The sequence below is a fragment of the Enhydra lutris genome, unplaced genomic scaffold, assembly GCF_002288905.1.
Source record: "Enhydra lutris kenyoni isolate GAN:26980312 unplaced genomic scaffold, ASM228890v2 scaffoldscaffold74, whole genome shotgun sequence".
NCBI lineage: Eukaryota > Metazoa > Chordata > Mammalia > Carnivora > Mustelidae > Enhydra > Enhydra lutris.
In genome coordinates this window covers 5,315,039-5,328,828 of record NW_019154158.1, presented here as the reverse complement: position 1 = coordinate 5,328,828, position 13,790 = coordinate 5,315,039, and the positions used below count along the sequence as shown (strand labels likewise).

General features: G+C 55.0%; 1 protein-coding gene across 2 annotated transcripts; it reads right to left on the bottom strand.

The window, feature by feature from the left end:
* Positions 1 to 448: 448 nt before the first annotated feature.
* Positions 449 to 13,469, bottom strand: LOC111160115 (signal transducer and activator of transcription 6). 2 transcript variants are annotated; one of them, XM_022522957.1, is made up of 22 exons: positions 13,340 to 13,469; positions 10,519 to 10,658; positions 9,985 to 10,123; positions 9,603 to 9,686; positions 9,029 to 9,167; positions 8,850 to 8,902; positions 8,491 to 8,639; positions 7,572 to 7,703; positions 7,258 to 7,446; positions 6,841 to 6,928; positions 6,600 to 6,722; positions 5,940 to 6,032; positions 5,373 to 5,579; positions 4,081 to 4,175; positions 3,850 to 3,986; positions 3,370 to 3,516; positions 3,091 to 3,154; positions 2,876 to 2,986; positions 2,599 to 2,682; positions 1,545 to 1,610; positions 1,325 to 1,453; positions 449 to 1,234 (listed from the first exon to the last, which is right to left on the bottom strand). In XM_022522957.1, exons 2-22 carry the CDS (start codon positions 10,632 to 10,634, stop codon positions 1,045 to 1,047), a joined length of 2,535 nt encoding a protein of 844 aa, XP_022378665.1. In that variant the 5' UTR covers positions 10,635 to 10,658; positions 13,340 to 13,469; the 3' UTR covers positions 449 to 1,044. The 2 variants fall into 2 exon arrangements, with proteins under 2 accessions (XP_022378665.1, XP_022378666.1); XM_022522958.1 differs by having other exon boundaries at positions 743 to 1,234; positions 10,519 to 10,655; positions 13,340 to 13,452.
* Positions 13,470 to 13,790: the final 321 nt, after the last annotated feature.

Sequence of the window (13,790 nt, the reverse complement as noted above, 5' to 3'; positions counted from 1 at the left end):
GGCAGTGAATGGGGAAAGAAAAGCAGCAGCAGGGAGGGCCCCCTAATTCACTCAGAGGATCTCATGCCCGGGCCTGGGTCCCAGACTCACCCCTGGCCTTTGGGCAGGATTGGCAGGGTTGAGCCACCAAAGCTAGAGCCACATACAGATGTCACAGCCACACAGACCCATGGGGGCCACGGTCCTACGAAAGCTGAGTACATCTGGGTTAGCGTGCATCAAAGAAGCTAGCGCATTCGCTGGTGTCTTTTGTGCAGTGTTTCACACTTCTGAACTTGTCACACAGGCAAGATCAGAAAGATACATGTATTTTTGTGGCCATAACAGTGAATGTGTGTGACATCTGTATATTCACACGTCTCAGGGATGCACACTTTCACACAGCTGCCCGTAAAACGCAGCCCTTGACCTACACATAACCAAAAATCTCATCTGACTGACAGGAATGTGGGGCTGTTGGAAATTTTTTAATCTGGGCATAACCCACCTCAGTAACCCAACTGTACAGATTCTCCCACCTCCTCCCACCCAGGGTCTCCTGAACTGCTTCTCCATCAACCCCAGGGCTGAGACCCAAGCCCATCCCTCAGTTCCCAGCCTCTCGCACAAACGTGCACGTGTCTGCCTGTTTCTATGTGTGTGTCCTGGGCTCAGGCTCAAGATGGTCAGAGAAGTCCTCTGTCGTAACCTGTGCTGTTGCCCAGCCCCCTTCCTACTCAGCCTCATCTTCCAGGGAGAGAGGGTGTGTGTGTGTGTGTGTTTTCTGTGTGTGCAGGCGTGTTGGGGCGTGTCTCATTTTGGAACCTGAATTTCCCTTCCAGCGTTGGAAGGGGGAGGACAGGGGTGTGTGGTAGGAGGAAGGAGTGGATAGGCTCCACCCACTGTGCATTTTCCTGGCAGTCTTTTCCTCCTGACCAGGGAGTAGATGGGGATAAGAGGACACTCTCCCCATCTGCCGCTTGGCAGGAGCGTGGGCAAGTGTCCAGAGCAGGTTCCGGGGGGGTAGAAGAGCGGTCTTTCTTGGGGCTCCCATTCCAGCTGCGATCACCAACTAGGGTTGGCCCTTAGGTCCAGGTGGGACATTGAGATCCCAGACTGCCCATAATGAGAGGGCTGCAAGAGGGGCTGGGTGCCCAAGGCTCCTCCCCCCGATTCCCCTTGCCCCTCCAGGAGAAGCTTGGTGAGGTCCTGTTCAGTAGGAGGCAGCAAGGGTGGGAACATGTCTTCACCAACCCTGTAAGAAGGAAGGGGAGAAACAGTAGGGTAGCTATGGCACCCGCTCCTCCAGCCCTTGCCCAGCCATCACCCCCAGGATGCCACTCACCAGCTTCCCTGAGGGAACCCTCCCACTGACTGGCTCATGCAGCTATCTTCAGCCATGGTCACATCTGAGCAGAGCAGGGGCTCAGGATTGGACACAGCATGCTCCTGAGATGGGCATGGGAGCAGGCCCCTGCCAAGACCAGAAAAGTCAGTAAGATGGGGGTGGGATAAGGATGGGAAGGAATGGGGAGCATGGGATCAGGAGGGGTGCTGTCACTCACTGAGGGTGAGTTTGGTCAAAGGACAGGTTCATCGGGTTCAGGTTGGGGGGCATCTGCAGATGAGATCTGGAAACGGGAAGGAGGGCACAGTCAGAGAAAGGAAGGCTAGACAAGGGCACCATGTTCCAAAGTCAAGGTCGTTGAATGAGCAAACAATTTCCAGCTCCTTTTCCCGACCACATAGTTTTGGGTAAGCCGTGGGCTCAGCCTTCTCATCTGTAAAATGTGTATGTGTTGGGGATTGGGCTGGGGGAGGAGAGAAGGGCTGAGCTAGCTGATCTCTTTATTTATTTGGGAGGGGGAGGAGCAGAGAAACAGGGAGAGAAACAGACTCCCAACAACACAAGTGCCAGGGGTTTGGAGGGAGGCTTTATCCCCAGGCCCCTAAGATCATGACCCTGAGATCATGACCTGAGCTGAAACCAAGTGTCAGATGCTTAACCGACTCAATCACCCAGGAGCCCTTGAATTAGCTAATTTCTAATGTTTCTCTGGACTCTGGTGGTTCTAAGTGGTTCTAAGCCCCCCAGTCTCTACCCTACCTCAACTCCTGGGAGGGGAGATGTTGTGCCTTGTCTAAGAGTCAATAAGCACCTGCAGTTATTATAATAAGAGTGTTACTTAGGGAGGAAAAATGTCTAGGCCACTTCAAGGTCAAAACAGATGAATAAATAAAAATCCAGACAGCAGATAAATCACAGTGGCAGGAGAGGTAATCTTAGTTCTTAATATAGTTCTTGCTATGAGCTTTACAGGTATTACTAATTCAATTAACCTTCATAATAATCCCCCGAGGAAGGTATTATTAGTATTATTATCAATACTCCCTATTCTCGGGCACCAGTATGAAGCAACCTGCCCAAAGTCAGTAGGTGGTGGAGCTGGAATTTGAACCTGGCTAAGTCTGGATCTTAACCACTAACCTCTCAATGGAGTGGACAGAAGAGACAGAGTGTCAGCCTTTTGCTGCCCCTTTCTCACAGCGGAGCCTCTCCTAACAAATGGTAAATGCCCATCCCCCTTGCGGATGGGTATCCGTGTCCCTTCCACTTACTCTGGGAAGGTTGTCAACGTGTCTTCCCGGGAGAGGGCTTGGTACGAGGGGATGGAGTGAGAGTGCGGTGGGTACACTTGGGACCTGGGGAAAGAATGCAGACCCCCCTGAGGCCAGCCCTCTGCTGGACACCCCCACCTCCTGCCCCAAGATGGGAATCCCTCTCCTAGAAAAAGAAATCCCCTACTTCAGTCCCTAATGCCAGCTCTCCCAGCTGCCCAGGCTTAAACACCTGTCCCCACAGACCACTCCCATTCCTGCCTCTCAAGCTCCTTACACCATGTCTGGGCTGAGCTGCATATTCATGGGGGAATCAGCGGCCATTCCAAGATCGTAAGCTGGCACCATGGTAGGCATTTGGGGCTCCAAGGTAGGAAGTGGCTGGTCCCTGGAGGAGGGAAGGAGGTCCGTGTGACTGACCAAAGGCTGATGCCACCACTTCTTCCAGCGAGGAGTACCAGGCCCGCCCACCATTCACAACGCCACACTCACCTTTCCACAGTCATCTTGATGGTAGCTGGGACATAACCCCTGCCATCCTTACCCATTTGTTCAGCTGTTGTGGGGGAGGAAAGGAGAGCCATGGAGTGCCCCAGGATTGGGGAGGAAGGGATGTGTAAAAGTGGGCATAGCTGATGGGCAAGTAGGAGAAATGGGGCTTTGAAAATGGAGAGAGAAGTCAGGAATGACATACACTGTGTAGGAAGGGGGCAACTGGGATGATGGAAGAGATGGGCAAAAGAAGGGTTCAAACTGCGAGCTCCAGCTTACGCTTGTAGTGGCTCCGGAAAGCTTCATCCTTGGGTTTCTTGGGGTAGAGGTTTTTGAGCTGAGCAAGGTCCCGGATTCGATCTCCCAGTGAACGAATGGATAGGTCTTTGGCAGAGAATGGCTGGATGTTCTCTATCTGTGGGGAGCCTACAATAGGAATGAGACCCTGAGTCCCCTCTGTCCAGACATTCTCCCCCTCTCCATCCTGCCCCAACACAAGATCCACTCTCAGTCTACCAAGGTGAGGGGGAGAGGAGTGAGGGTGAGAGTCCTGGGGGAGGGAGACCAACCAGTCTCTGTTCCTACAGAGCTCACAATGAGAAGGTAGACTGCAGAAGTGTGGAGGGAAGTTGGACCTAAGGAAGGACTCCCTGAAGATCAGGCTTGGCATCAAGGAAGGCCAAGACATTTCCTTCCCAGGCAGGAGACACCCCAGAGGGCAAAGGCACAGAAACAGAGGACTGGCTGGGGTGACCTCACCATCCTGGCCCCGGATGACATGGGCAATGGTGATGCCCCCAATCTCTGAGTCACTGAAGCGAAGGAGGAATGTTCCATCAGGCTCGTTGAGAAGAAGGCTAGTGACGTACTGTTTGCTGATGAAGCCAATGATCAGCCTGGCCAGGATGAAGGAGAGGATGGGGTTGGGGCACTGGCTGTGGAGAAGGAGCTAGGGATACAAATGCTCAGGCCACTGGGGCAGGGACTCACCGATCTGACCAGTAGCTCCGGAGACAGCGCTTGGTGAGGTCCAGGACACCGTCGAACCACTGCCAAAAGGTGAAGCCACGACCCAGCAGGATCTCCTGGGGAATAAGGAGGAGCTAGTGTGAACACAGGAGGGCCAGAGCTAGGGCCTGGTTAGGACAGGCCCTGGGTTGTGAGTGCCCACACAATAGAGTCACAGGGCTGAAGGACAAAACAGAATCTGAGATCTCATCAACGACAATGGCCAACCCTCACACTGACCAGGTGCCAGGCAGTATTGCACGTCCTTTCCATAAATTCACTTACCGGATCTTTACAAGCCTCTAAGTATCCCATCTTACAGATGAAGAAGTCAAAGCCCAGAAAGGTCAAGTAACTTGCCCAGGTCTACAGAGCTGTAAGAGGCAGAGCTGGGATGTAGCCCAGGAAGTCCAGACCAGAGTCCCTCCTAACAACTGCGCTCCACCAATCCTTGATTAGAACAAGAGCAGCGGAGTCCATACAAGGCAGATTGCCAGGTGCGAGTGTCCTGTTCCCTCTGCTAACACATCCTTTCGTCATGTAGACTTCTCTTTCTTTTTTGCTAAGAGATCAGTACGTGACTGCATTTACCCAGCTGGTCCTCAGCCAAGACACCCAGACCTTTTCCCCCATTCTTGTAACAGGTCCAGTTCTGAGCCACCTCCCTTTGAGGGCAGTTAAAATATGGCGGCTAAGAGCAAGAAATAGGGAGTTATATCCCACCCTCCTCACCTGCTGGACAAACGACTTAACCCCTCTGAGCATCATGTTCCTCACCTGTAAAATTCGGATAATAGCAGCTACCTCAAAGGGATGTTGGGAGGGGTAAGTAGATGACATACCTAACGCGCTAAACACAGTTTCTGCCACATAGTAAGGTGTCAGCACATGGTTGCTGGTATCACTGTGTGTGTCCCTGGGGGATTTCATCCTGGTTTTTGCAATAGGAACTATTTTCCCAATGGGTCAAAGTCATTTTGAATCAGAGCTGTGTTTACACACAATCTGGATGAGTCATGCGAGTCACTGGTAGAGAGGGAGGACAGAGGGCCCCCAGTCCAAAACCTGAGGGACACTGGGGAATGCTCCCTCTGGGCTTACCCGCCCAGCTGAAGGGTTTTCCTGCCTAGGCGGTGACGGAGGCTTCCCTGATCCCCATGATGGGGCACCATGAAGACCCCAGCGGTCAGTCTCCGGACAGAGGTTGGGAAGGTGCTGAGTGCCTCATGGATGAAGAGCTTAGGGGTAGGAGGTCCAAAAAGCAGGGGAATGACCTTGTTGAACTGTGACCAGGACACGGAACGGTGCTGGAAGGCCTCCATGCTGAGGCTGTTATCATTGAAGATCTTCTGGGCTAGGAAGAGGAAGTGCTCTGGGAGTAGCCCCCGATTGGTCCCCACTTCAGCCATGAACTTGAGGTTGAGAGTTTCACACATCTTCTCCCAGGGCACACGCTCAGCTACCACGAAGGGGACACGGTCCTGGGGTGAAGTGGAAGGATAGGACACTTCAGACTATCATCCTCCTTCTTCCTCAGGAGGGGCCTTCCTCCCTCCCACCTCCCCAGCGCTGCCCTTCCCAGCCATTATTCCCCTGAGCTCACTCACAAAGATGGTGTTTTTCCGAAAATAGTTTAGGGTGCTACAACATGGTAGCTGTTAGAACAGCACGAAAAGAGGTCAGAAGTATAAAAGCGTGAAGTTAGAGAGTATGGTGAAAAGAGTTATGGCCACTCCCATTTGAACATGTCTGCTCGCTGCCTCCCCCCACATGACAGCCCATGTTGCTCACCCCTGTTCCTCCCCTCCCTCCCTCCATGGCCACTCCAGGTCTTTCCTCACCATCTCAGAGAAGGCATTGTCCCACAAGATGGTGGCTTTGGCATTGTTGTCCTGGTTGCCGTGGACAATGACCACTAGCGGCAGAGACAGAGCCTGACGGGGCGAGAAGAGGGGGATCTTCTTACTGGAGCAAGGGGCTTCCTCAGGGGGTTGGCTCTGAGAATGCAGGGATGCTCTAGGAGTCACACAACATAGTCAAATGTTCCTGGTGTGTTATCAAATGTTTTCTAAAGCTCCATTAAGGCCTAACTGTAGACAAGTGGTTATGAGTCAGTGGTTTAGAGCCAGACCTCTAGGTTTCCAATGCCAGCTCCAGCACTTCATAGCTGTGTGACCTGGGCAAATTCCTCAGTCTCTCTGTATCTTAATGGACTCATCTGTGAAATGGGGCTAAAGATAGTACTTACCTCTGTATGTGTGTATGTGTGACTTAAAACAGTGCCCTGGTCTACACGAAATATATAATAAAAGCTAGACGCCACCACACGATTCCCAGGCAGGCGCACTCTTGCGCCTCCCGCTCTCACCCTGACCCCAGTGCACACGGATCCCAGAGGCACGGGCTACGGAGCCATCATGAGGAGTGAGGAGCCAGGGCCCCAGCATGTAGCATGGTGGGGAGCCGGTGCCCTAGACTGGGCAGCCTGAGGCTCAATTCACCTGGAGCTGGATGGGGAGTTTGTTGGGGCCAAGTGTGAAGCTGGTGGAGAAGAGCACCGCACACTTCTCCTCGGTGACGGACTCAGTGCCCTTCCGCTCACAGCGCTTGATTTTCTTCAGAAGCTGCAGGAGTGGGAGGGGGAGCAGGGGTGAGGCTTCCCGACACCCTCTCCAAGGACAGTCCCTCAGTCTGAAGACCCCCCCCACCCCACTCTTCCCAATGGCTCCCCAAAGCCCTCACCAGGTTCTTGAACAGGGCAGAACAGCAGTTGCCAGGAATGCTGTTTTCCAGGGCCACAGTGTTGTTGATGATTTCCCCAGTGCTTTCTCTGCCAGGGGAGGTCGGACATTGAGTGGGTGCATCCCAGCAGGGCCAGGGGTGGGGAGAAGCTTGAGTCCATGTGTGGATGGCAAGGGCAGCCGGCCCCAAATCTCTATCTCCCTGCTTGGAGTCTCAAGGAGGTCCCTATCTTGGCCAAATCACAATTCTCCATCCCGTTCCAGCCCTGATGCATCCCCCGCTTCCTCTGCCGTGACCATTCAGGGTCCACACACCTCACAGCCCTCCCTCCTCACCACCCTGCTCTTTTGGGGTGCCAGTCGCCCAGGCTCCCCTGGCCCCCACCAGCCCAGCAGGCCTTCACCAGCCCTGGCTTACGCTCCAGCCCCGGGCCCCTGGGGCATGCTCAGCTCCCTGGCTTGCTTCTCAGTCACCATGTCGGCCCTGACCAGCGGAGGCTTGGCTGGGGCCCCCAGGAACCGTAGGCCCAGTAAGAATCGAACCCCAGCCTGGAACTTGGTCTGAGTCTTCAGAACCTGCGGGGGCTGCTTCTCCACCAGGAAGGAGCTGGGAGGAGTGAAGACACAGGGGAGTTTAGTGGCTGGGTCCCTTCTGGCACCCTTCCCACTGCTCTAAGCCTCTTCCTTCCTCAAGGTCTGCTCTAGGCCGCGTTGAGGGCTCAGGGGGCGTACCTAGTGACAAGGGTTCGCAGGACTTCATCTAGCCGGCTGATCAGCACTGCCCGGGCCTTGGGCTCCAGCTCCCCGCCAGCTGCCCCCACTTCCTGCTGCAGCTGGGAATAAATGTCCACCAGGCTCTCACACCTGGGGCCAGGACAGTGGTCAGGGGACACAGAATTCGGGCTGCCCAAACTCCCTACCCCTAGACCCGGAACGAAAGCAGGAGAGTGTGTATGGCTGCAAGGCGCCTGGGGTGAAGGGGCTGTGGGACCTGCCTTGACTCTGGGTGTGAGGCTCCTTCTCTGCGCCTGGACCCCTGTGGAAACCCGGCTGCCTCTTCCCCAGGACTCTGGTGCCCAGGTCAGCTGCCAACACGCATGGCACTTTGGCGCAAATTGAAAGGAGCCTCCGCCCAACAGACCAAATAGGAAAAGGCTGCCCAATCCGCTGGGCAAGGTGCTCGAAGAGAAAAGCACGGGCCAAGGGAGGCCTGGGTGGCTCAGTTGGTTAAGCATCTGCCTCCGGCTCAGGTCATGATCCCAGGATCCTGGGATCGAGTCCCACATGGGGCTCCTTGCTCAGCATGGAGCCTGCTTCTCCCTCTGCCTGCTGCTCCCCCTGCTTGTGTGCACTCTCTCTTTCTGTCTTGACAAATAAATAAATAAAATCTTTAAAAAAAGAAAGAAAGAAAGAAAGAAAGAAAAGCATGGGCCAGGTGAACTCCCGCTCCCACCCCCCTCGGCCGGGCGTGCTCAGACAGGACAGGACGGGACCTGGCAACGGCGCAAGCGCGCAGCCCTGCTGGAACTGGCCTGCTGGGTCTCTCACACCTGTGTCACAGAGAGACACCTCTGTCTCTCACCTGTCCTCCAGCCAGGACAGCAGACACCCATCCCTGGCCCTCCCTCAGTCCCATTAGTCTTGCCCCGACCTCTCCTGCAATGGTGCCAAGCTCTCTTCAAAGGGTGCGCCGTTCCCTGCCAGCTGCTGCTGCCGTTTCCAAATCTGGATCCTCTTCAGCACCAGGGCCTGGGCAGCTTCCAGCTCCCCAACAGTCTCCTGCAGCAACGTGGCCAGGGCCTGCGGGCAGGGTCGGCCTGAGCAGGGGCCAGCCTGGCTCCTCCTCCAGAGCCCAAGGGCAAACCACTCTCTCTTTCCCCTCTCAGTCCTGCCCCTTCTCCGCCACAGTGTGTATCCCTCTGAGGCCTAATCTCCATCCCTCCACAGAGCTGAGATCTCTCCCAGACTGTACTTTTGAGTTCAAACTCCACCTCCCAACCCATCACTTACCTCACTTGGTCCCTTCCCGTTGGCAGGAGCATCTAACAAGTTGTGCAGAGACACTGAGAGTGAGGGCAGAAATAAAGGGTACACATAAATCTGAGGTTCGGTCAAAGGTGAGGTCCAAGAGGGTGTCACTCCCACCCACTCCCCAGAACCCTCTCGGAGCACCGGACCCACGCTCCCACCTTGGCCAGCCTCAGCCCCCGGCTGCAGGGCCTCTCGGAGAAGGCGAGTTTCCCCCACCCGGTGCTGCAGCCTTTGCAGGGCTGTGGTAAACTTCAGTTCCTCCTGCTTCCAGTGGAAGGGCATTGGCAGGTGGCGAAACTGCCGGGAGGGACAGACACCAAGAGATGAGATACTCCGTTCATCCCTCTACACTAGGCCTCTGCTTCCTAAAGGGCTGCCTGCCGCCATGCTCTGCCGAAAGGAAACAAACCACTTCCCTTGTCTGGCTCCTTTTCTGCTTTGAAGGTTCTCCCTGACGTTTTGGAATCTCCCGCGGATAAAATCTCTCTCTTGGCAGAAACAGCCTCTTACCCCTTGCTCTCTCCTCCCCAGGCCTCACTACCCTCAGTCCCTCATTTTGAAGCTTCCCTGAGCTTGGCTTGGGGAGCACTCTGACCCCTGGAACCTCCTTTGGTTATCCTGGGCCTAAAACATTGAGCCTCTCCTGAAGTTCAAATTCCTTCTAGTTTCTCATGGCTCAAGCTAACATCCCAGGGAGTTGACGTGGGGTGGGAGGTGGGGTATTAACAATACCTGTTCCATAACAGCTTTTTTCTCCCCTTGAAGGATTTGTCTAAAAGTGGCCACCAGCTTCAGGGGGTCCCTTTGATATATGCTCTAGAGAAATGAAGAGTGGCGGACTGGGTTAGCCTGGCTATCAACCATGTTATTCTCCCCCTCCAATCCACGCCACCCCCTGCCCCATTCCTAAGCACACAGAAAGGCAGCGCAACTGTGGACTCCAGAAGTTTTCATGCATTTGCATGCTTTTAAAACCTCATTTGCATGCTAGCTAACAGCTAACTACAGGAACACCAATTTGCTCTCGCATCCAATTTCTTCAGGTGTTCCAAGTCTTATCCGGGCTCCACTCCAGCCCCACTCCAGCCTCGTCCCCTCCCCTCCTTGTCCCTACCTCCAGGGTGCTGATGTGTTGCAAGATGGTGCTCCCCTCCCCCTGCTTTCCAGCGGAAGTCTGAAGGCGCTGGACAGTGGCAGAAAGGAGGGCACTAGCCATGTTGCTGCAGAAGGTGTCTGAGCCGACCAGGAACTCCCTGTGGGAAGATCAAGATGAGGTGGCCTTGGGTCAGGGTTTCTCCAGCTCTACTGATCTTCCGCCCTTCAACAAACAGCTCAGCAGCTCCTCCCAGTCCTAGTCTCCATCCATGCCCTGTACAGCCTCATCCATGTGCCCTTTGTTCCCCAATTTTCCAGCTGCTATGGGGTGTCCCCTTGCCCCAGTCCTGACCTTCTCCCTTTTTGACTGGGGCTCCTCAGGGTGTGGGGGACTCTGTGTGTCAATGTGCATAATCTGGTCCCCGCTAAATCTTGGCCACCACACAGGGAATAACGCATCCCGAGTCCCGACATGGGACAGAGCAATCTAATGAGAGGCAAGGTGGGAGAGGGAAGACCTGGAGGAGACCAGCATGGGGCAGCTAGGACTTACCAGGGCTGGTTCTCCAGCCAGTCACTCAGGAGATGCCTCAGGTGTTGGGGAAAGTCGACATAGAGCCGCTGCAGTTTTTCCGGAGGCATCTTGGAGACCAGACCCCACAGAGACATGATCTGGGGTTTGGAGGGTGCCTTCTGGAAGGGAACAAGGCCACTCTGAGAGGCACCCAAGAAAGTCAGCTTACGTTCTGGGGGCAGCCAGCAACCTCCTACAGATCCCAGATCCCAGAGACCATCCGCATCACCACTCACAGCCTGATACCTCAACCGGGGGACATCATTGGTCAATGCCCCAAACAAGGTAATCCCTCCAGTTGTAAACAAAGGGGTGATGGGGTAGGAAGAGCTGAATTGCAGCCAGAGGGCTGGAAGGACAGGACAGGTGGGCAGAGTACAGAAAGCTCTCTGAGAGAAGGCAGAGGACTTGGATTGCAGTTCTGAGCTGGCTCTGGTTCTGTGGGCAAGGAACCTCCCCACTGTGAGGCTTGATCTTCTCACCTCATAAAATATGAGACTTGGATACATGCAGAACTTTCCAAAAATTTCTAAAGTAGTAGACAATTTTAGTTTTTAATCTGTGGAATCCCAATTATATAAAAGGTATAACACTAGAGTTTCTCTGTTGAAAGCAAATGTGGTAGGCCCAAAATCCTACGGCTTCTACTTCCCTCTCCCTACCTCCTGACCCCAAAGATGTCACTAAGGACACCCCTCAAAATCCTGGGGCTCCATGAGATAATTTGAAAAGGCTGGACGATGACGAAGAGAACGGGAGAGCATTAACAGCTACCATTTATTGAGAATTTACTATGTTTGAGGCATTACATGAAGCTCATTATCTCAGAGCTTTGCAGTGATTTTTAAAATATGGAACTATGCCCTTTCATAGATGAAGAAACTGAGTCTAAAGGAGGTTCTCTAGCTTGCCAAGGCCACTGAACCAGTGAGTTCGGAAATCAGGACTTGATTCCAAGAGGTAAGTGACACCGTTCTGTGAGGGCCCCTTCCACATCCAGACCCTAACATCCTAAGAGGTGGGGCTGTGGGAGGAGAGCTGACGAAGGGAGGCAGAGTTGGAGGAAAGGGTGAAGCAGAGAGAACTTGGAAAGAAGGTGGGACAGATTGGAGAAAAAGTAGTGTTAGTAAGCCTGGAGTGAAGAGCCTAGAAGCTGGGAAGAGGAAGCTAGAGGCTGGGCTAGAGGCCAAGGGCAGAGGAGAAAAGAAGGAGAGAGGAAAGGAGGAGATGGAAGAAGTAGGGGAGAGGGTTGCATCCCCATTTCTGGGTGAGCTGTAGGGTGGGGAGGGTCAACCAGTGTTTTCCCAGGGGTTTCTCAAAGCCTGTGTCCCATAGTGCCCCTCTCCTAGAGATGAGAGAATGGAGAGGATGGCGGTGGAAATTCCCTGAGTCTCCCCCAACCCAGTAACCACAAGCCCTCTTGTTGGGCTTTTGGCTACTCCTCTCTCCCAAGACTTCCAAAGGGATAGAAAAGAGAGGGACCCCTTCTCTGGAGACTCTTGGTCCCAAGCCTTCTTGCTCCCCCCACCCACCAGCTTCTATACCCTCTAGCTCTTTTCTCTGAAAGGCAGAATCCTCCCGCCTGCTCAGGATCTTCCAACAGGCCTTTCTCTACCACCTCCCACCCTGGAGTGGGGCACCTATTGGTCTATGTTTTAAATTCAAGAGCGGACTCCATTCCTCTCTTCTCTCTTCCTCTCCTGTTTCTCATGGTGCTCAGACCTTTGACCCTCTATCCCTACCCAAGTGGAGACAGGTAATCCTTAAGCAGAAGGCAGCCCTCCCCACTCGCTCCCCACTTTCTTCTATAAACCCTTGTCGAGTGACCAGCCTCCCGGCAAGGCCCAGTCTTCAAATCTCCTCCCCTAATCCATCCCCAGACCTCAGAGGGCCACCCTATAACGAAGCTGAGCCCAGGGGCCCGCACTGACTGCCGACTGCCCGCACCTTAAGCTTTAAGCCCCCAAGAAGACCGGCGGGGAGGAGGAGCCACGGCGCGGGGGGGGGGGGGGGGGGGGCCGGGGTCCCCCCCCCCTCCCCACCCGGGAGGCAAGCCCGGGCGTCCACCGTGCTCCGCAGCCTGCTTCCTGGCCTAAATCCGATCACCTCTGTCCCTGCATTCGCGAGCCCTCTGACCGCGGAACCACAGGATCAAAAGTCAAAAGAGCTTCTCTGAGTTTCCCAATATGTGTATGTGGCAGTGGGGGCGGGAAGGTGGAGCCAGTTCAGCACGAGGAGGGTTAACCCTGCGCCGCCACCGGGAAATCTCGGCGTCTACAGCAGCCAAGCGTGGAGCACTTTTGAGGGGGAAATTCCCCCTTCTCCGGGGCACCATGAGGTCTACATCTGGGGCTCGCTCATCCCCCCAAGCCACACCCTTGAACGACAGCATTTATGGGGGAACAGGATAGGGGCTTGTCAAGGACCCACCTCCCTCGGGCATCAACCTTCTAAGGAGGGGCAGGCACCTCCCCTCCCCCCTTCCAGGGCAGAGGGGCACCTCCTTGCTCTCCTTTCCGTGCCTTTACTTGCCCCTGGAGGTGCGGGGGTGGGGGTGTGGAAAAAGTGACCCACGCGGGGAGGTGGGAGTGCCGGGCCTTGCCCAGACCAGATTCCTCTGAGAATTCAAAAGTGCCCAAACCCAGGACCACCAGCTCCCAACACCAAATGAAACAATTTCCCGGGAAACATACACCCCGCCCAGGGTAGGGTCGCGAGAGTACCCCTGCTAATCCACCCCCCCCCACACACACTTAAAGTCAGCACTTCCCCCTCCCCCTCCTCGGAGGCATCCCCTCACCTTGGCAACCCCTCCGCTGTCTTCTCCCTCTCTCAGCGGGCACTGCCAGGCCCCATGAGTCCGTAGCTCTATCCAGCGAGTTCAGGCCTGGCCCTGCTGGCAACCCCCCCCTCCCTCCACCACCACCACCACCAAAAACAACACACACACACACACACACACACACACACACACACCCCCACACCACCTCTCCCGTCTTTCCTCCTCAGTGTAAGCACTGGCTGCCCCAGCCCGCTGTTTCCGGCTTCTCCTTCTAACCAGGTCCCTCCCTGGAGCTCTGACGACACAGAGAAGAGAAAGTGGGCTGGAGGAGGAAGAGGAAGAAAGTAGGGTGAGCGTGTGTGCCTCCTGTGCCGAGTGGGGGATCATGGGGTCCAGGGAGCAAGGACTGGGGCTCCTGACCCTGGGGCCAGACTGGAGGGGAGCCTGACCTCCACTTACTGTGTCCCCT